At 54.4% G+C, this 20,632-nt stretch overlaps 1 protein-coding gene across 3 annotated transcripts in view; it reads right to left on the minus strand.

Annotated features, from left to right (window-relative positions):
• LOC100650869 (steroid receptor seven-up, isoforms B/C) overlaps positions 1-20,060 on the minus strand; it is a 52,553-nt gene extending 32,493 nt beyond the window's left edge. Inside the window, exons 1-2 of one of the 3 annotated variants that reach the window (XM_012319391.3) lie at positions 18,006-20,057; positions 7,921-8,070 (exon numbers count right to left, since the gene is read on the minus strand). In XM_012319391.3, coding sequence (XP_012174781.2) covers positions 7,921-8,070; positions 18,006-18,402 — 547 coding nt within the window. In that variant the 5' untranslated portion in view covers positions 18,403-20,057. Of the gene's footprint in view, positions 1-7,920; positions 8,071-8,483; positions 8,518-18,005 lie in introns of those variants that run through there. The other 2 variants (XM_048406397.1, XM_020868033.2) reach the window with 2 other exon arrangements.
• Between the last annotated feature and the right edge of the window lie 572 nt (positions 20,061-20,632).

A 20,632-nucleotide genomic window follows, 5' to 3' on the forward strand; every position in this document is an offset into this window, starting at 1 on the left:
CGATGCTATTAAGATTTCCGTATCGTCGTCCCGTTACCGAGACCGGCCAACATACGGAGAGGTTACGCTCGCTGCTTGCTGCTCACCGCTCGCCTAACGTTCCATCGCATCGCCTCGTTCAATTTCGATCCTCCGCTTGTTCGCCGCGTGCTCGTTTCCTCTGTCTTTCCTCTTCGCGCACGCCACTGCACGGTATTCGCTCGCTCCAACGCGATGCCGCGCGAATCGCCGTTCGCCGATCTGCTCGAATCTCCAACTCGCTCGAAACCCTACCGATATTCCTCTGTTCGAGCGATCGTCTTTCCTTCACGGAGCGAACCGACGTTTTCGCGTTCCAAACTATCCCGTTAATAGCTACGATGGCCGCGCACTCTCCGTAGGAGGATACGAACGCGTTGCCAAACAGGGCATCCGGGGAAGGACGAATTGCCGCTACAGGAAGGGAAAAAGGATCGAAGCCAGACCGAGAGAAAGAAAAGGGGAAAAGGGACGAGGACGCGAAGAGAGAGAGAGAGAGAGAGAGAGAGACAGACAGAAAGAGGGAGCGAGAAAGGATGCAAAGGTAGGCAGGAAAGAGAGAGATCCGAAATACACCTGCGGTTCGAGACGGGCAGAGAACCAGTCGACGCGGAATAACTGGTATTAATACGTCACGTAATTACCGTGCGAGAGGTATAGAAGTGTGTGTATAGTCGACGTTGGCCCGGCAGGGCAACGGCAACCGACTAACCGAGGTGGGTTCGAGTTGGAGCAAGCACACGCGCTTATATTCGATGCTCTCGAGAGTCGTCTCTTAGATTCTCTCCCTCTCTTCGCGCTTCGCGTGTACGCGAGCGAGCGCGAGCGAGCGCGCGCGGAAGATGGCCAGAGAGCATGCATCGTCCAGGCAGTTTTCGAGCGAGCGGAGGTCGCTTCGGGCCATGCTTCTGTTCCGAGCCATTATGATAATTTCGCCGGAAAGAAGGTTACCGCCTTGCTCCGTCGGCGACTACCCTAGGCCTTGCGAGCGCCTCTCTTTCCCGTCGCCACGCCGCGCCGCGCCGCGCCATATCAACGGTTAGCCACCCGTGCGAGACCAACGCGTTTTCCATCTCGTCATTTCCCGATTTCCGATCCTCTTCGCGCAGCCTCGTTGAGGCAAAGCCGGATCGTAAAACGCAAAGTCGCTCGTTACCGAAAGTTTCGTCGAACTCGCTAAACGGACCAACGACTGGATGAACTAAAACGGAGAAAATCGGTGGCTGCGGGAGAGCGTAGGTATTCGGCGACAACGGCAAGGATAAACGTACGAATAAAAGGGTCGAGATTCCGAAGCTGACGCGGACGTTGACGCTGACACGGACACGGACACGGATTCTGGCCACGAACGATTCGAAAGGGAAAGGATGGAACAAAGTTACAAAAGGGTTAGACGCATCCAGCAACGAAAGAAGGGGAAAGGAAAGAAGGAGGAAAGAAGGAAAGAAATAGGAGAACGGATAGGAGAAAAGGTCGAGGTAGAAGCAAGGAAGAGAGGAGAGGAAAGAGAGGGGGCAGCACGCGGGGCCAGTGGGCCCGCCTAACATTCCCACGGTGCCTGCTCGCGGCGAGGCCTCCGCTTGCATGCTATTCGACGGTACGATCTTACGTTATGCGAGCAACGTTAAGTTCGCGAGGATGGCATACAACGAGCGAACGGCAGAGAAAACGGAAGGGCAGCGAACGAGAACGGGATGAGAACGCGGAGCAGATCGAAACGGGAAGCGTCCGGAGATCGGACCCGTTCGCGGAAGAAGAATCGCGTACGCGCCACGTTATTCGTTATATTCTTTCCTCTTTTCTCGCTCGTGTTCGATTCGCGAAGCAACGAGCACCTAACGCGGTCCTTCCGGCGCGAACGTCCGTTTCGCCGATTCGCTCGAGAGGAAATCGATACCGAGATCGATCAGGGCCGAAAAAGATCTTTTTCTCGCGAGAAACTCGCGACGTTCCGGTACGTGCCGCTCTGTTTACGTTTCGAGACCCGAGACCGACGCTCGAATCGGCCCGTGGAAGAGGCGCGCGGTCTATCGCGTGGGAGTCTCCCGGCGTAAGAATTTCTTCGAGCGATGTCCTTCTTTCGTTCCGGCTCGCGGCCGACAGAACGCTCTTTTGACCTACTGTCTTTCAAATCGGCCCCTTTCCCCGTGCGCACGACCGGCTCTCGTCTTGTCTCGTGGCGACTACTTTCGGAACGTGATTCACTCCGATTCTCCTTCGTTCGTTCCCTTCGTGACCCTCGGAAATCCTTGATACCTGCGACTTTTATCCGGAACGAACGCGCGTCGTGCTACTTCGTTGCTTTTAACGAAGAGCAGCCTTTCGTTGTCCGCTCGTCGTCGTCGGACAAGCTTCTTCGCCGGAGAAACGATTTCGCAACTGGAAGATTACGATTAACCTGCGATTCGGCTGAAATTCCTCGTAGACGTTGCGAACGTCTGGGCTAGGCGAGTGTCCGCGCGCGTCTATCGAGGACTGGTTCGCGGCATAAGGCAGGTGAGTTTTACGAGTTGACGGCTGTTGATATTTGCATCGTGCTCCTTTTTCCGGCCACAATTGCCCGTACCGATCCCCCTTCCTAAGTTTTCTTCGATCGTTTCGTTTCTTTCCCCGGATCCCTCTTGCTAGCGACTCGCGACTCGCGATCGATCGTCACTTACGCACGTTCGTTCGAATAAAACGACGCGTTGCAAAACATATCTCGACTGGTCGAAAATCTGTCATCGACGTTCCGCTCGTTCGTTTTTAGCCACGGTCTCGTCGTTCGTAGAGTTAACTTTACGTTGTACGTTACGCGTTTCTTCGCGCTCGCCTATGAAAGAAAAGCGAGGGAAGCGTACGAAAATGCATGGCGCCGCAGCGGTCCTGGTTAGATGGTAGAAAAAGGAGGAGGTGGGAAGAAGAAGCGAGCGAGCGAGACGCAAAGTGGAGTAGGAAACGCGAATAGAGACGCGTCGATGTCTCCGTTCTGGCTGTCAAAGGTACGGAATACATGTATATACTTATACATGCAGGGCGAAAGAGATAGAACGTAGAGAGCAGAGAGCCGAGCGTGTCGGTGGGTGTGCGCGAAGCTGACTAACGTAGCGCTGACCGCCTTTTCCGAGTGAACTTTCACATTCTGATCGCGCGAGAGCTCTGCCGGTCTCGAAGGTCGTTTCTCCTCGCTCGAAGCGGATCGCGGGCGCGTTTTTCTCCGCGAGAAGCAGACGCTCGACGATACGAAACAGACGATAGACGTTGCTCGTGGAAATTTGACAAACGCGTCGTAACTGCCACTGCAAACTGGTTAGGTCGCGCGACGATAAATAAAATAGGGGAGCCGCGCGAGACGCGAGACGAAAGGAAAATTTCGCCAACGGTAGAGCAGGCAGAAGGAACAAAGGGTAATAGGCGCAACGGCGTGGACCTTGCACCGTTCTGAATATGCATAACGAGCTCGAGTTCCGATCGCAATCCCCCACGAATGGTGTCAGGTACTCTTGACCCAACGATAGTTTTATCATGGTAATGCGCCTTCTTTGTATTTTAATGCTCGCAAAGAGATTATGCAGGTAGGCAAATACGACCGAGCGAACGGTTCGCTTCGTCTCTAGGTAACGGCTTCGTAACGTTTTTCCTCGGTTTCGGATCGCGTAATCGCGTAATTCGCGCATCGCTGCCGTACGTTCGCAAACCTCGCAGCCTACCACCGTCGCGTCGCTAACGATTCGAACGGACGCGCAAACGAAGAGCGTAAAAGGGGAATTTCGCGTGGGAAACGAGGCGATGGTCGTCGATCGGAGGAACCGTCACCGGTTTGGAATCCCGTCAAAGTCGTTCGCGCCAACCAGAATCGCGTAGCTTCGCGGAATCTGGCGGATCGATCCGTTGGCGGAACTGACGCCGCGTCGAAACGTTCTTTGGAAATGGAACGCGATAGGTACGAAGTATAGTGGAGCTTTCGGGAAGAGTCCGATCGAGCGAGGTAAGCGGCGAGTAGCAGTTAACCGTAGATACAGCTATGGTTTATAGGCGAGCTCGCATCCGTTATCGCGGTTCGCTATTCCCGTGCGAGATATCGGCGCGGTTGATTCGTCGAGGAAAAATCTCGCGAACGCTGGCATTTATCAAACACGGCTCGATGGCCGGCGAACCGACGATCTTTCGTTCGGACTCCCTAGGGACGACGAGGCTTTATATCCGACGTTATCGCGGTCCGAGGTTCGTACGCGAACTCGAGCACCGAAGATATCGCGCGGAGGGCGGTCGAAGAAGAATCTCCCTCTGCGTCGTGTGCGAAGGATCAAGAATCGACCGTCAGTCGGATTACTAATCATTTCCCGGGTCCGAGAAACCTCGCTAATTGATTAAAGTCACGATCCTGACCCTGCCGTAATATCGGCAATCTCTCCTCTCGGCGCACACTGGGGAGAAAGGTGGTGTACATGGAGGAAAGGGACAGGGAGGAAAGCAGAGAGGGAGAGGAAGAGAGAGAGAGCAAGAGAGAGAGAGAGAGAGAGAGAGAGAAGGAGAGTCGAAGCGCAAGACGAAAAAGAAACGGCACGAGATAAAAGAGTAGACTTTGCACACGCTCTCTCCTCCCCGTATGTCGGCTTCGCGTAATTTTTTCCATCTCGCTCCGTCTCGCTCACTCTCCGACCTTTTCGCATTCTCGTCCTTTCCTCCTTCTCATCCATTTTGGTTTGCCCCGAACGTTCGTTCGAGCAGCCCGACCATCCGCCTTCGTCGTCCTCCCATTGTTGCATCGTTCCAACCCGGCAAGGGAAACAATGTCTAATTTCAGTTAATGCGGCTATAATGGGCATCGTCGTTGCATCGGCATACCGCGCGCGGCATGCTTCGACGCTGAGAGATAAGTGAAATCCACCTTGGCACACCGGCGTCTCTATACCTATACCCGACTCAGTATCTGCCGCTAGACGCGAGTCGTTCGCCAGATATATCGGCCTCTATCGAGAATTTCCTAACAACACCGATTCACCCGCGATCCCTGCGCGCAATTACCGCGTCGTTTAATCGATCGCTCGATCGACGATCCTGTAGTCTCGCGTCGGACGTTTCCGGGACCGAGCTTTCTATCCGAGTCTGCCTGTATAGAGGTTCTACGCGAATCCTCGCGATCCGTCCGGCGACGGATAAATATTTGCCCGGCGAAAATTATCGAGCGAAGAGATCGTTCCGGCGGAGGATCTTGGAAACGCGCGGCAAGGGCAACGTTAAGAGGCGATTCGCGATTCGCGCTCTTGTCGTACGTTTAAACGGCGCAAAACGCTCGAAAGGAGTCGTTTCGTATTCCCACGGGTCGTCGCGTTTTACGAACTAATCCTAGTGGTAAACGAGCCGAGGCGATTACGTTTTCCGATTTTCGAGTTTCGCTGGAGAATTTTCCGCGGTACGACGATATCGAGTAAGTTAAGTACGCGCGAGGCCAGGATTCGTTTTCCAAGCTACCGCGAGACCGAGGACGAAAGAACGGACGGACACAGTTCCACTAAACGTACCTTCTTCTCGGCCAGTCGCAATTAAGGGTTAATTAAATTGAGCGGCTTCCTAGATTTCTGTAATCATCGCGGACAGTATCTGCGGGGTAATCTTGAGCGCATCCTGTCTGCCTCGGGGGCCCCACGGAAGGAAGGGGCCCCCGAGGTAAGGTCATGCACCCCGCTGACCTCGGACCACCGACTCGCCCCCTCTTGCCCCGGCGAAGCCCCTTCTGCCCGCCAGCCCCCTCGGCCGCAACCTCTTCTAGCCCCCTACCTTGCCCCGTTTCACCGCGTCTTGCCTCGCGCCGCCTCCTCTCTCCTCTCCGAGCCTCTCCGAGCCTCTCCTAGCCTCTCCTCGCCGCATCGCGCCAAAGGCTCGCTGGGTCGCTTCGCTGCTCGAAACAGCCTCTGCCGCGCGCGTACTTTTTGCCTTCGACGCTTCTTCTCTGTGCTTCTTCTTCTTCTTCTTCCTCTCCTCTTCTTCTTCTTCTTCTTCTCCTTCTTCTTCTTCTTCTTCTTCTTCTTCTGCCTCGTCTCCTTCTTCTTCTTCCTTTCGTCTTTCGGTTCTTTCTTCTGCCGCGTTTTCTTCTCGCCCTGGTCTTCGTCCACGTCGCTCTCGCCGACGATGTTGTTCGATTTTCGATACGACGTCGCTGCAACGTCGTTGCTATCGCCGTTGATGTTTGACCGATCTATCGTCAACGTTCGGACGAGGTTCCTTTTTCGCGTGATGACCACGACGATCGCGTCACGGTGACGACGACGACGACAACGACGACGACGACGACGCCTTCGTTCATTTATATCCTTTGGATACTCGCCTTAGCCGTTCTACTCTGTTCCCCCGTCCCATACCGTTCGCCACGATTGCCCCGTTTCCTCTCGGCCACCGCTCCTCCTCGCTCGTTTAACCTCTGCGTTCTCCCTCGCGTAGTTTTTTCCCTTTGCTCGCGAGGAATCACGAGGTAAAAGAAACGTCGGTGGAGTGGGTAGATGTAGACGGTTGCGTGCTCTGCGAGCGAACTAGCGAACGTCGTCTCGAATTATTATCAAAAGCCGAGGCATCATCCTGGATAATGAGCGGACGTTACCGCGACAGGGCAGAAAACTCGGGTCGCCGTCTCGTGGGAAAAACGCGACCAACACTCTCGGCCACTTACTCGCCGCGTTACAGCGATCCTGGGTTCCAAGCTTTCAACGAACAGACCCGAAGGCTATAAAATTGCGATCGATTCGAGATCGACGGTCGGAACGCGGCGAGGTCTTGCATCGCGGATTCGTTTGACAGGCGTATTCGGTCTAGTCGCGGCCCGCTTCAGGGCGCGATATACAGCTACATGTACGTGTCCTAGGATCGGCGTGTTTCTTCGGACCGTGCTGCCTGACTCCGTTCGTGTCGACGACCGTTTCGCTCACGTACGTCTCGAACAAGGTCAGATGGTATCTACCACCGGCTAGAGGAGCCGGGATCGCGCGAACGCAAAAGTACCGCGAGGAACGTAGGAAACGTGGGATAATCGTTTGTCCGAATTATTCGCCGATAGATTCGATGGCCTGCGACGCGACGACTCTGTGAGCCGGGTCGCGATGACGTCGGGGTCGCGAGGGGCGGTGGAATTGCCGCGGGGAGAAAGAGGAAGACGGCAGAACTTGGGACGGAAATAAGTACACCTGGTCCGTCCGTCCGTCTGTCCGTCTGTCCGTCCGCGTCGGTGACCAGCTCGTGCGTGCTCCAGCAAGGTCAGATGTTATCGCCACGTAAACGAACAAGTTGGAGAGAAGAAAAAAACGAAGAATCTCGGAAAGGGAAAGGCGTGGGAATCTTTCCGGGGTTTTCGTGATCGCGGCTGCGATCGGGCGAATCGTGCGATCCCGATCTACGCGTTTCTCTTTAATTCGTTGGATCGGACGGAAGGCGCGGAAGAACGAGAGAGAAAAGAAACGAGAGAAGAGGTGGAAAACGTGGAGTCGCGTCGACGAAACCGTCCGGTCCCGGCGTGCACTCGAGAGAAAGGGGGGGAGAGAGGGGAGGGCGAAGAGATCGGTATCGACGCGCTGCCCGAAAGCAGAAGGTGAGGAACTCGAGCGCGACCGAATCGAGAACGCGTCCGGATATAAATACGCGCACTTGTCCCGCGTTAAAACGACGAGAGTTCCAAGGATGCTCGAGCGCTCGCACCCGCTGCCGCTCGTTCGATGCCTCGAGAATCCCTAGCAAATAAATAGAAACGTTTCCGCCTCGTTGAACTTTGATCTTACGGACGGACGGTGATGCGCAGCGGTGCGCGCGATTCGCAGCCGTTGCTCTATTTTAACGCGCGCGTCGCTTCGCTTCGACGGAATTCCCTCGATCGCTTCCAAAGGGAGCGAGCGACTCGATCGGACCGAGATGCGATCGAAATCATTCGGTACGTACCTTCCCGGCGCATGCCCATCTTCAGGCACTTTTTCAATCGACAAAACTGGCACTGATTCCTATGGTGTTGGTCGATGGGACAGTTCCTATTTCCTCGACACGAGTAAGTTAGGTTTCTCCTGACGCTTCTCTTGAAGAAGCTTTTGCATCCTAAAAAGAGGCAAAGTTACAAATTAAAATCTCTCTTTTCTTTTTCCTTCGTTCGTTTCCTCTCGTTGTACTCGCGACTAGAGCGCGTTCGCGTTCGATCTACGCGGCCGATCACGCGCAACCGGAACGTGAAATGCAAGACAACGCCGACGACGGTAACACCGACAGGGACACCGAAAATTACGCGATATCGGCCGATCTCTGTCCGTAGAAGCAACGTCGAACCCGTTGATCGAATCACCCTTTTAACCTGTTTAGCGTACGCGACTACGTTTAGCGCGACTACGGCCCTGTCCATCTGTCACGCGGCCGCACCTCTGCCCGCTGCCGCTCGTTAAATCGAACCGCGCTTGCCCGTGTCATCGGCCCTTCCGCGCAAAGTCATCGCAATTTCTCGGCAAATCATCTTTTACCTTTCCATCGAGTTTCCATCCTCTTTCGCGCTTTCTATCGCGTACCGAGCTATCGAAGCGTAGCTTTCGATTCTCGATACACGCGCGCGATAGGAATCGGAGAATTTGAGCGAATTGCGCGAACGGAGGAAATCGACGCGACGCGACGCGACGAAACGGCCGGTCGGGCGAACGAACCAGCGGATAGACGCACCGCGAGTACTTGGAAGCAATCAAGAGGCAATTCATATCGTGACAACAAAGCGTTCTCTGTGTGAAAACGGCCGACCGCGCGATAAAGAGGCTACCCTTGCCGTTGCGGAGAGTATTCTCATCGGCGATCGCGACCTCGCGCTTAATCGCTTATCTACCTTGAATCTTCCATCTACTCCCGCCATAAAATCTGTCTCGCGACTATTACAAGAAGACGAACGTTCTTCCTTTGCTCCGAGGTAAATCGACTTTCACCGTGATCCGTTACGCGCACGCTCGAAACCATTCTCCGGGATCGACATCTTCTTCGGCAGCGATTTTTCCGTACGCGTTGCTCGTTACGGCCAACGAAAAGCAACGAAAATGGACGTCGCGCGATAGCGGCTACTTGAATTTTTCTTCGCCGGAGGAAAGGAGGTTGCTGCGATCGAGGCAACGCGTATTAACGAGCAAATTAATTAGCGAGGCATTCGCGCCTACTCGTAGAACCGGTTCCGCGATTTCGCCTAGCTTTAAAAAGTTCCTGGCTCGACGACGAGACGCTGCGATACTTTAAGGGGCAAGATCGCGGTTAACGCTCTCGTGTCACTGGGTCAAGGCGTTTTGCTCGACCGATCCGGCAAAATTCTTTCTACGGCTCGATCCCGCCGATTTCCCTTTGAAAAGCAAAAACAAAAAAGTAAAACCTAACCGAGTAACTCGCCAGGTTCGTTCCGCCAGAGCGCAAGTACCGAAAAATTTGTCGATTTATCGAACGGTCGAATCGGCCGGCCTCTATCCCTCTGGTCTTCGTCCAAACGTAACAAACACGGTATTTCGATGAGCGCATCGTCACATTCTTATCGGAAGGAGATGGCTATTGAAACAAAAAAAAAAAAAAAAAAAAAACGGACAACGGCTGCTACGAAAAAAACAACGATTAGATTATTCGTTTGGTGGATAAACGTTGGACGTGTTTGCCACAGCTTTATCGAGAAACAGGATTTTCCATACGCTGATCGAGGAGGAGAACGACGACAACGACGATTTGCCGCGGTGTTTCACGGAATCTGAGGATTTCGCACGAGTCGAACGAAAGAAGGTGGTTTTCGACGTTGGGACGCGCGATCGCGATCGTGCGAATCGCCGATGCCGATACCGCTGCTACTCTCGTCTTTGTCGTAGCCGTAATCGTTGTCGTCGACGACGTTGCGAAAGAGACTGTGGGGTCGCCGTAACTACAAATTGCATCGTTACACGCAAATTACGCGATTACGGTACGCGAGTCAACCACTGAGAGACATCGCACATGCGCACCGTGGTAGCGCGTGTGAGAGAAACGGGTTCGACGAAAGGGTGAAACTGAGCAGCTCTCGGAAAGGGAGGCCAACAAAGAGGGCAGGGGAGGAGATAGAGACGCGGAGGAAGAAAAAGAGGATGACAGAGGATGAAACAACCACTGTTTATACTTTCAGATTGTAGCTCGCCGCGGCCCTTGAGAGCTCAAATTGCTCGCGTCATTGAATTTTCATTGCTCCGACTCGTTTGCTGCCATTTCATTCCGTGTACCGGCTTCGGACGACGTTCCTTCGTACGATGCCTGGTAGAAAGTATCCTCGCGAACGGTCTTTAAGATCGCCGGTCTATCATCGATCGTTCGCGCGACTAACCGCTCGATTCGAACCGCGCAAAAATGGCGTTCCTACGTTGCGGAAAGCGAGGGCCTCGCTAACGGCTGTTCGAAACGAATCGAGATTAGATAGAAACAGGAAGAAAACCGAAGAAGTGGAGAGAAGAGAGGAGAGAAGAGAAGGACGTAGGAGACGGATAAAGGCGGTATTAAAGCGAAGGAAGTGGATAGAGTAGAACGAAGAGACTGACAGCGTGCGGCGCGGCGTAGCCGGACGATTCGGTCAGTAACGTTTCGAGTCGGCCGCGTAAAATTAACGACATTGTTATAATTAATTAGTCGTCGGACGGAGCGTTGTTCGGCGAGCAGAGTGGTGCGTAGATAGCGCGAGCTTCGTTAGCGAGATAATTGGTCACAGAGGATGCGTTCGGGATGCGTCGCGGTTCGTAATTCTACGCTCGATGCATGCGCTCTGCTCTGCTCCGCTTCGGTCCGCGCAACGCGCGTACATGCCGTCGCTCGCGTACACGCGCATTCCAGCGCCGTGCACTCGCGTTACGCCAAATTCCAACTTTCGATGATCGTCGTGGGGTGCGTCGACCGCTCGGTACCAGCGAAAGAAAACGAAAAGCGCCGTCGACTTTTCTCGATCGGTGCACCGTCGCGTCTGCCAGGTGGGACGAGATCGCATTCGCGTTCGTCGTCGTTGTTTCGGGAAACAATACGGTGGAGAAGTAAACGCGACTTCCAGGGAAATGAGATTAATAAAGATTAGCAAAGTCGGAATAATATAATATGATCTCGTTAGAGCGATTAGCCCGCGGAACGGGCTGCAGAATGTCTGGCTTCTTCCTGCACGCGGTGGGCTATGCCAAGCATAAGACCGTAAGTCTGTAAGTAACCGTAAGACTCGAAGGGAGAACCAGAGACCCCCAACACGAAGCCCCTTGCGGGTGTACACCTCAGACCGCGAAACCGGAATTAAATTTCCTTTTCGTCTTTCATCCGCGCTGTGCGGCGGGATTTCCCTCCGAAATTCCCTCCCTCCTCCTCTTCCCATCGCTCGACCTCTCCGCGAACAGCGAAAAACGAGACGATCGTTTGCCAACCGATCGCTTCTTAATCCGGAAACCAGCTTGATCCGGAATTCTTGGTCCGGCATTTCTTGATCCGGAAATGCTTCGCCAATTTCATCGACGTTTCCATTAACATTAGTCTACTACCACCGAGCTGTACATGGTACGCACGGAACCAAACTCGACAGCAGCGTTTCGATCGAGCAAAGAGAGTAGCGTCGTTGACCAAAATCGTTGATACTGAATTTTTTAACGAATCGCGAATAACGTGTCGCTCGAACAAACACGTCGAAAGGTTCAAGCTGTTTCACCGAAATCTTTGACGTTCCAGCTTCTCGTATTAATCGTTTGTAGCAAAAAACGTAAAAAGATATAGCCCTTCGGTCTTTCAGCAGGACGAATGCGGCCATCCGAAAGAACGAACGTTGGTGCGTGACGTCCCGCGCGAAAAGCGCGATCATCTTTTTCCTTTTGCCGATCAAATAATTTAACCTTTGTACGCGAAGTTTACTTGCTGAAACGTTAAAAAGATATTATTCAGGAATTTTTTAACTTTCTTCAACGACGCTAATGTGCCGTGTCAGCCGGCCGCAGGGATTAACGGCTCGCTTTTATATTCGTTTAACTTATTCTTATATTACGGTAATGAAACATTTACGCGTAAATTACAACAAGCGATGATAGTCTTATTCCCCTTGAGAACGATTATCGGACGCGTTCCCTCAGCTTTCTCATCGTAATCATTCTCGACCTTATATCGGTCAACCTCGTAGTTATCAACATCGTCATTTGGAACTTACATCGTTATCAGAAATACGACCACGTTCGTGAAAATCGCATTCCTGTTGTTCATTCTCATTTCGCCAGCCACCTATATACCTGTCACGATCGCTGTAACGTTACAGAACAATCGGAATTACGTATACGCCTCTGCTACTCTGTATTTCCCAGCAATTACAAATTGTTTAACTTTTCCCTCCATACAGTATCCTATTGCACCGTTATTTGTTACAATTTCTTTAACTCGCGTAGCGTGCAAACGAACGGCATTTCGCGAATATTAATCGGCTGAAACTGCACACGCCCGCAACAAGTTGTACTTCGTTACCGTGACGTAAGAATAAGTTAAACGAATCCAAGCGCAAGGCGTTAATCCCGGACGGCTGACACGGGACATTAGGATCGTTAAAAAACTCGAAAGATACCTGAACAAAAATTTGTTAACGTTCTACGAAGTAAACTTCGTATACGAGTCGTATTTAGTTAGAAACAGTTGGATCGTTTGGCGAGGAAAAGAAAAGAGATCACCGCGCACTTCCCAGTGGCTCGTGACGCGACGACGTTCGCTGCATCGGGTGGCCGGCAGATTGCATTTGTTCCGCCGCAAAACCACAAAAAGACTATGTTTTTCTGGCGTTCTGTGCTACAATCGATTAATACAAGAAGCTCCGACGTTAACGATTTCAGACAAACTACTTGACTTTTTTCGCGTGTTTGTTCAACCGACAGACGCATTTTTATCCCGCGATATCCATAATTCATTGAGAGAATTTCAACATTAACGATTTTAATCTCACCGTTTGTCAATTACGTATATTTTACAAAACACCGCTTTACGAAGTTAATGAAACGAGTCGATGAAGTCTGACGCTAGTTCTCGCACTGCTCCTACCGCAACAACGGGAACGCGGCACGTTCCTACGATAGTTTCGACTCGGAGTTTCCACCGAGTTAAAACGAACTCGCTGAAACCGAGCACCAACCCAACGATGCGCGATCCGATTTTTTCGTCGATCGCTCGTTTCTCCCTCTTCCTTCTAAACCTAACCCCTCGCTCCTCTCGTCGAGCGAGTAACGTGACCCGTTTCAACGTTCCGTTGGATTCGCGACGAACGCGAGGCTCGTCTTAAACGCTGGTTTACTCGCATGTCGCGAGCAATTACTACGATCCAGATAACAAGCATCTTTCGGGAAACGCTCGGTTCGAGGAATCGCGACTTCGTTGACTCGAAATTACGACGTCGATCGCAAAATGAACGGGCTCTCGCCAAGTTCGGTGGCGTGAAACAGGCGACGCGTTTACGTTCTCTTTACGATCTCGAATGATTCAAAAGCGAAACGATTCGCTGGAATCGCTCGGTTACGTAAAGGAAATGACTCGATCGAAACGAGCTCGAACTCCGGCCAACAAAAATCGACGTTATCATCGTGACGCGTGAAAAGCATGCGTTATATTCCGGCGTTTGTGTTTCACGGTCTGCAGTGACGCGGCGATTAGCGCCGTCATCGACGGGAAATCAAAAAACCAAGGACGTTTAGAACGTCGTCGAGCGTGCGCTACCAAATTTATATCGCAGGAATGAAGATCGGTCCGCGTTCGAGTCGTTCGCTTCTCGTTATCTCTGCGATTACCGCGACACGGACGAATCGATTTACCCGTTTTCGATCACGCTTTCCTGCCTCTTTCGCCGGACTCGTCGAATTCATCGGTTTTTACGGGTCGCTATTGTCATTACCGTTAGATATCTCGCATTACCTATTGCTTAACTAGTGTCTCTCCATATAGGAAATCTCGCGTCGTTGTCCATTTCCTCCGATTTCCAGCACGTAAAACGCGTATCCTCTTCATTTTTGTTCGAGCTAACGTAACGCGGTAATATCGACGTTGACCGGGATGAAAGTGGCGTTTCTAGGGTAGAGGACGTTCGACGGTATCGTAATTGTCGTTCGCTACAGATGGAAACGCGCCATCCCGATGCGTTTCGAATCGGCGCGATCTCGCGTCGTTGTCCGATATCACGTGCTTCCCTTGCGTTCGCGCGACCCATCAGCCCGTCTCGAATCCACGGTCGACGACAGGTCACGATTCGTCGAGTCGAAGAAACCGGAAAGTCGATCGATCGCGGTCGATTTTGGGAAGGGTAGGTTTTTAACCCGGGTATTTCGGATTCTTGATCTCTAGCGGAGCACCGATATATAGACAAGTTTAACGGGCGTTGGTCGGTTAGCGAAATCCGAGATGTAACGGACGCGACGGACAAGGGTGGAACGCGAGTGTCGTAGATCGTGCGATCGCGGAGGAAAGAGCGGAAAGGGTGCGACGATCGCAGAGGTAGCCTTAGAGGTCGAACCGCGAACGACTATTGCGCAATAACCAAAGACGAAGAACCTTGTTCGAGACGCGGTACCGCGAATGGGAGGTTCCCGAGCCGCTGTAATCGGCAGATTAATGTCCGTTCCTCCGACTTGATCTCGGGAAATCCACAGGACGGATTCGTCCGAGGCAGCGAAACGTACGAACCGTTCGAACATCGTCCGTTGTCGAAATCGCCACGGAACACCACGGTCCATCGATTTACGCGTATCCGAACAAAGGAGAAACGTTCTGGCAGAGTTGGGCGAGTGACCGTGCAGCACGACGATCGTTTTCGAAACCGTAGGAGCGGCGAATAGAGGAGGAGAGACGACGATTCGCCGTCGATCTTTCGATCGTTTCGATCGATCGCGTTCAGAGACAGACGCGACAAATTGATGATAATTCGCGACCGTTTGACATCGGTTGACATCAAAATCAATTCGTCGTAATAAAGCGATCGCCGACAATCACCGCGATTACGCCAATGAACGTCTAATGCGGAAGGCATTGCGTCGTGGCGTATCTCGGTCCATCGATGTTTCTATGAATCTCAATAAACAGCGCGGTAGTCGATGGTCGGGGCCAATCGCGTGGCCGTTAAATCGTCGCGCGATGCGTCGATATCTCGTTAATCGGCGGAATGGAATCGAGAGGAGACGAACAGTCGACGAAAACTTGAGAAAAACGAGCTTCGAACGTTCGTCGCGCTAACGGAACTTGCGATTAAACGTCGAAACACGTCGCGCTACGCTGCGTAAGGTTCGAAGGCAATCCCGTTCTACCAAAGATTTACGAAAGCTAGAAGCATGTAAAGTGAAAGCAGCGGCGGATCGCTAACGGTGCTCGTTGATATTACGATTGCTGCGCGATTTACGATTGCCGCTCGTAACGGTGCAAGTACACTCGGCAGCGATCGCGCGAATCTCGCGCGAATCGAGCGCGACCTTGCGACCGTCCGAGTCCCGGGCAGGATCGTTCCGTCCGAGTTGTGATCGGGCGAAACGATCGGCGGACGCTGTAATTAAACAGCGTGCGGTTGGCTCGTTACCGGACGGGAGTTACGAGTTTGAGAGGCCCACGGCAAGGCCGCGGCTGTTCGCGATCGCGAGCAGGAGGGACCTTTGCGGGCGTTCGGTCCGATCGACTTTGTAACGGTTTCGGAAACGAAGGAGGACGCACGGGACGAAGCATCGCGAAAGGTTGACCGCGAAACCGACGCCACGAGGAAAATCAGAGGGTGGTAGTGGGTAATTAAGATTACCGCGAATAGAAATTATCGCCGGATTAAGCGCGTTATCGCGCCCCCGCTAACAGCGGCCGGCACCGACCGAGTGCCTCGGCCTAACAATGGTAAATATCGTTAGCGCGACTGTAATTGGAACACCAGGCAGGGAGAGGACTCGCCGCTGTAACTCGACCGTTCAATTAACAGACGGACTCTTAACCCGCTCGAATCCTACGTTTCCACGCGTCGAATCTTCGCGCAGCTCGAGCCGGCACAAATTGTTGGAAATTAACGAGCGCGGACAGCCAAAGGGCAGGAGAAAGGGGATAGCTACCAGATGCGCGGCAGCTAATCCCCCGAGCATTATTTTTAGTAACGTTTTAAACGCCAAACGCGTCATCGGGCCCTCCTTTCGCGGCAACCAAGCGACCAACACCGATCGCGCATGCCGAGCCAATTAACGAACCAGTCTCCGAGTCCGATTCGACCGTCGACGTGTGCGCGCCCTGCTTCCATCTCGTCTCGGCGCGATCGCCGAGGGATCGTCGCTCCTGTTGACGTCGACGTGCACAGCATTGCGATATCCCGGAAGACGAGAGCTCGTTCTTTGACTCTTTAACCTCGCGATCGGTAGCCGATACGATATTCGATGGTCGTGCCGAAGATCGGACGAACGTCTATAACGTTGACGCTTTACACCTGTCGTCGATAACTTTCCAGCGATCCGATCGTTCGCAAAGGCTCGACGTCGACGAAGAAGGCAAGAAGCCGCCGTGCCACCGGGAGCGGAGCGACGTCGCGTGACTGCTCTTTTCGTACTCGTCGCACGCGAAACACGCGACCTTCGGCGTTGCTAGCGATCGGCTTCGGTCGTTGTCTGTTTGCGTCGATCCGTCGTATCGATCGTTGAACGATCGACGTCGATGTGGCTGGTTCGATACAGGGAAACGATCTCGTGGAAGATTATTTCCAAACTGGTTCTCGGTCATTCTCGGAACGATATTTTCCAAGAGACAGGCACCGCGTCACCGTAAAGAGACTCGTAAACGCGTCATCGTGACTAATTTTTTCCTCGGTTTACGATGTAAATACGTTAAACTCGAACGGCTACGATGTTTCGTTGGCGGCGAGCGGACGAGTTGCGGCGCGACGTGGCAGTGCTCGCGTTCCTAGAATACGAAAGCGCAAACTTATATCCGTTGGAGCGAGAGAGACGAACGAATCGAGGGACGCGAATTTTAACGAGAGTTTGGTAGTCGCATCGACGCGATCTCGTAAATTTCTCCTCGGTTCGTTCGTTTCCGCGTCCACGTTTACGTGTATTTACACGTAGGCCTTTCTCGGGCTCCGTGAACTTTGGCGCGATCCGTCGATCCTAAAACCCAACGAGGCGCGATGGTTTCGGTAACTGGTAAAAGGGGTACCTACGCTCGCACCCTAATCATCTCGAGCCCTCGTACCTCGCAACCAGGTGTCACGCACTTGTTCCCCGAGTGCGTTCGGAAAAGAGAGACGTCCATCTTCGGCAATTTTCGACTCGTAGGAACGCGTTAAATCACTCGCACGAGTAGAAATTACCCCGATAGGTAATAGGCAGAAATAGGGGCGAACGAGGGAAATGCGACGCGATCCGACGAGACGAGACGAGACGGTCGGTCGGAGCTAAGCCCGTGGGGAGGAAGCGTAACTTCTGATTTCCGAGACAGTGCCATACATCTCGATTAACCCTCGTCCATCGGTTCGGTCGAATCGATCGCGATATTTCTCTTCGGCGGTCCTTTTTTGCCAGCGAAACACCGAACAAACGGATCGCGCGACGAACGTCGTAATCGAGGAGCGCGAAACGCTCGTTCGCGAATCATCCCGCGACCGATCGTCGAAATGCCGAGATAGAACGAAACGAACCTTCTGCCTGTGCCTCTGCTTCTTCTCTCCCGTCGCAAACTCTCGTTCCTTCTTCTTTCTCTCCCCCCCCTCCCCTCTCTGTCTCCTTCTCGTACTCCCTTGCGAGCCGAGGTCGGTTCCTCCTGCCGCGTTTCCTCAGCCCTATTACATCGTTATTAGGCTCGTAACATGCGCGTAAGCGTGTCCAGTGTCCAGGGAACACCCTACCGAGTTATTAATGGCGAGTCTTTGTTTTTTCGTAGTCGGTGGCTCGGGACACGGAACGGGCTTACGGGCCGCGCTCCACGACGCGAACCAACCACCCGCGCGGACGCGATGGAAAAAGCCGAACGAAAGGTGAAGGACGAAAGACGGTGGCGGGCGTGGCGCGACGACTTACCTTCGCAGGTGAACTGGCCGTAGTGTTTGCCGCTGCTCTTGTCCCCGCAGACGACGCACTCGATGTTGGGCGACTTGTCGGTTTGCGAGCTGCCGGATTGCGAGCTGTTGGCTTGGCTTCCGGGGGTGGTGCTGGGCGGCAGGGGGTCCCTGGGCGTGAGAACCGCTCCGGTGGGCACGAGACAGGTAATATCCTCCGGCGTGGCGGAGGGCGTCAGGTGAGTCGGGGGCATCGGGGGCGGTGGAGCGATTTGTATGGGGCCTGGACCCGCGGCGGACGCGGCCGCGGCTGCGGCACCGGCCGCGGCAGCGGCAGCGGCGGCGGCTGCACCGGTCGCGGCCAAGCTGGCCCCGGGGTCCCGCGAGGGCCACGAGGGCGGCGCGGCTACCAACGCCATAGAGGCGGTGGTGCCGCGCGCCGGGAACCCCACCTCCAACGTGGTGGTGAACTCGGGGTGGTGGTGTCCAGCTGACACCCGGCCAGGGAACAACGTCGCTGTCGCGGCCGGGTAAACCACCCCGGCAGTCGCCAGGGCGTCAGCGCCTCCTGTCCCGCCTCGAACCACCCTGCCGGTTTCCTCTTCTTGGCCGCGACCACCGCCGACCACCCCTCGTCGCCGCCGTTTTCTACTCGCTCTCCTCGCTGCTGCTGTTGCTGTTGCTGTCGCTGTTGCTGTTGCTGCTGTTGCTGCTGCTGCTGCTGCTGCTGTATCTTCCTCCTCCTCTTCTTCTTCTTCTTCTTCCTCTTCTTCCTCTTCTTCTTATTCTCCGCCTTCGCTCCCTTCTCGTTACGTCCCTTCTTCCGCTCTGCTTTCCTCCACCGATTTTCCTCGAACGAGAGTTTGCCGAATGCGCGGGCACCACCTCGACCACGTATCACGGTCCAACAAACAACTCACGACAACGCACTTTTGCTCACTCACACACGCGCACTGGTCAAAGTTTGCTCGAGAAAGTCGGGAATGTGAATCCCGAGCGTGACATCCTCGCTGGTTCACCGTCGCGACTGCGGCGCGATCGTCGTTGATTCCGACGCGGCGACGGAACGGCACGGCGACGAACCGTGCGATGCGCGTCGATCGAACGATCACTACCGTCGCGTTGGTCCGATCGAGCGCGATTCGATTTCGCAGGATCTCGCGTCACCAGGTCGCGATCCACAGCCCGGCGATCAGCGAAATCTCGTGGCGATCCTGCGGACGCTGGCACTTGTCACTGTTTCTGGCGACGTTCGCGGCAGAAGAACGGTATTCCGGAAGAAGAGAGAAAAACACGCAACTTGGACACCACCGAGCACCGACTCGTTCCGGGTGAGCGGGTCGAGCTTCTCGACGGCGCAGGGTCGAGTCGTGGAGACGAGGATCGGGGATCGGGATCGAGATCGAGATCGCGATCGCGCGCACGCGGTAGATCAGCCGCGTATCCTCGCGTCGTTGTATCCGCGGTATCGTGGTATATCGACGCTGGGTGGATGCGCGGTGGCACGAGTCACCGAGTCACAGGGCGGAGAGGGTGTGTGCTCCACGCACGCCACAGGGTGGGTGCTGGATGCCCGGAGAGGTGGAGGAAACACGCGGAGAGAACGGAGGCAGAGAGGCCAAAGGATCGCGGTATCGAGCACCGCGGTAGGACGAAGATCGCGAACCGCGCGAACCAGGGTGGGAGGATGAGGCGAAAAAGGAGGAGGCTAAGGTGGAGGTGGCGGTGGCGGTGGCGGTTGCGACGGAGGGCAGCCACGAGGTAACGCGGAACCGCGAGAGAACCACCGCGGTAGAGAGGAACGGAGAACGAGCGTGCTAGCGCGTAAAGGCGTACGATGGAGAGAGAGAGAGAAGAAGAGGATAGAACGAGAAGGAGTTAAAGAGAGAAAGAGGAGAAGGAACGCGCTCGCGCGCGCGCAACCCAGTCGATAAGCTGCGCGTGTGCCTGTAGGTCGACGAGTGCGCTCGTGCCGGCACAAGCAGGAGGAGGAGAAGAGAGGTGATACTCGACTACCGCCTCGATACGACTATTCTTGGGGCCGACCAGAGACCGACTGCCGACTAAGACGACCCCTGACACCGACCTGCCCCCCACCAGCGCGAACTCTCTCGCTAGTTTCTCGCGGGTTTCGCCGGTTGCCATGACTACCGAAGGTGGGGTCGAGTCCCGGGCGCGCCCCGATGCGCCTCTCATTGGCTGCGGACTTGCCCTACCCTCGCGCCCTCCGACCGCTCTCCTTCCCTCTTCACCCTGCCGGCGCGTCCTTCCGCGTACGCTCGCCACCGAAGAGGCTACGCAACCTCCTCTTCTTCCTCTCCTCCTCTCTCTCGTCGCTGCTTCCTCGAGGCTCCGACATACCGCGCGCGCGAGCGCCTTCCTTCCTTCTTCTTCCCTTTCACCGACCAGCTCTCTCTCTCCTTCTTTCTCTCTCTCTCTCGCTCTCTCGCTCTTTCGCTCTCTCGCTCTTTCGCTCTCTCGCTCTTTCGCTCTCTCCTCGCGACCTCGTTCTCGCTTTCTCCCTCGTCCGGCCAACCTCTGCTTCTCCTTCTTCCCTCTAACCGCGCTGTTCGCCGGTCATCGCGCGGTCCCGCGACTCTTTTCTCCGTCAGCCGGTACACCACCGTCGAATCTGCACGCCGATCTTTT

This window comes from Bombus terrestris, chromosome 6, assembly GCF_910591885.1.
Source record: "Bombus terrestris chromosome 6, iyBomTerr1.2, whole genome shotgun sequence".
Taxonomy (NCBI): Eukaryota; Metazoa; Arthropoda; class Insecta; order Hymenoptera; family Apidae; genus Bombus; species Bombus terrestris.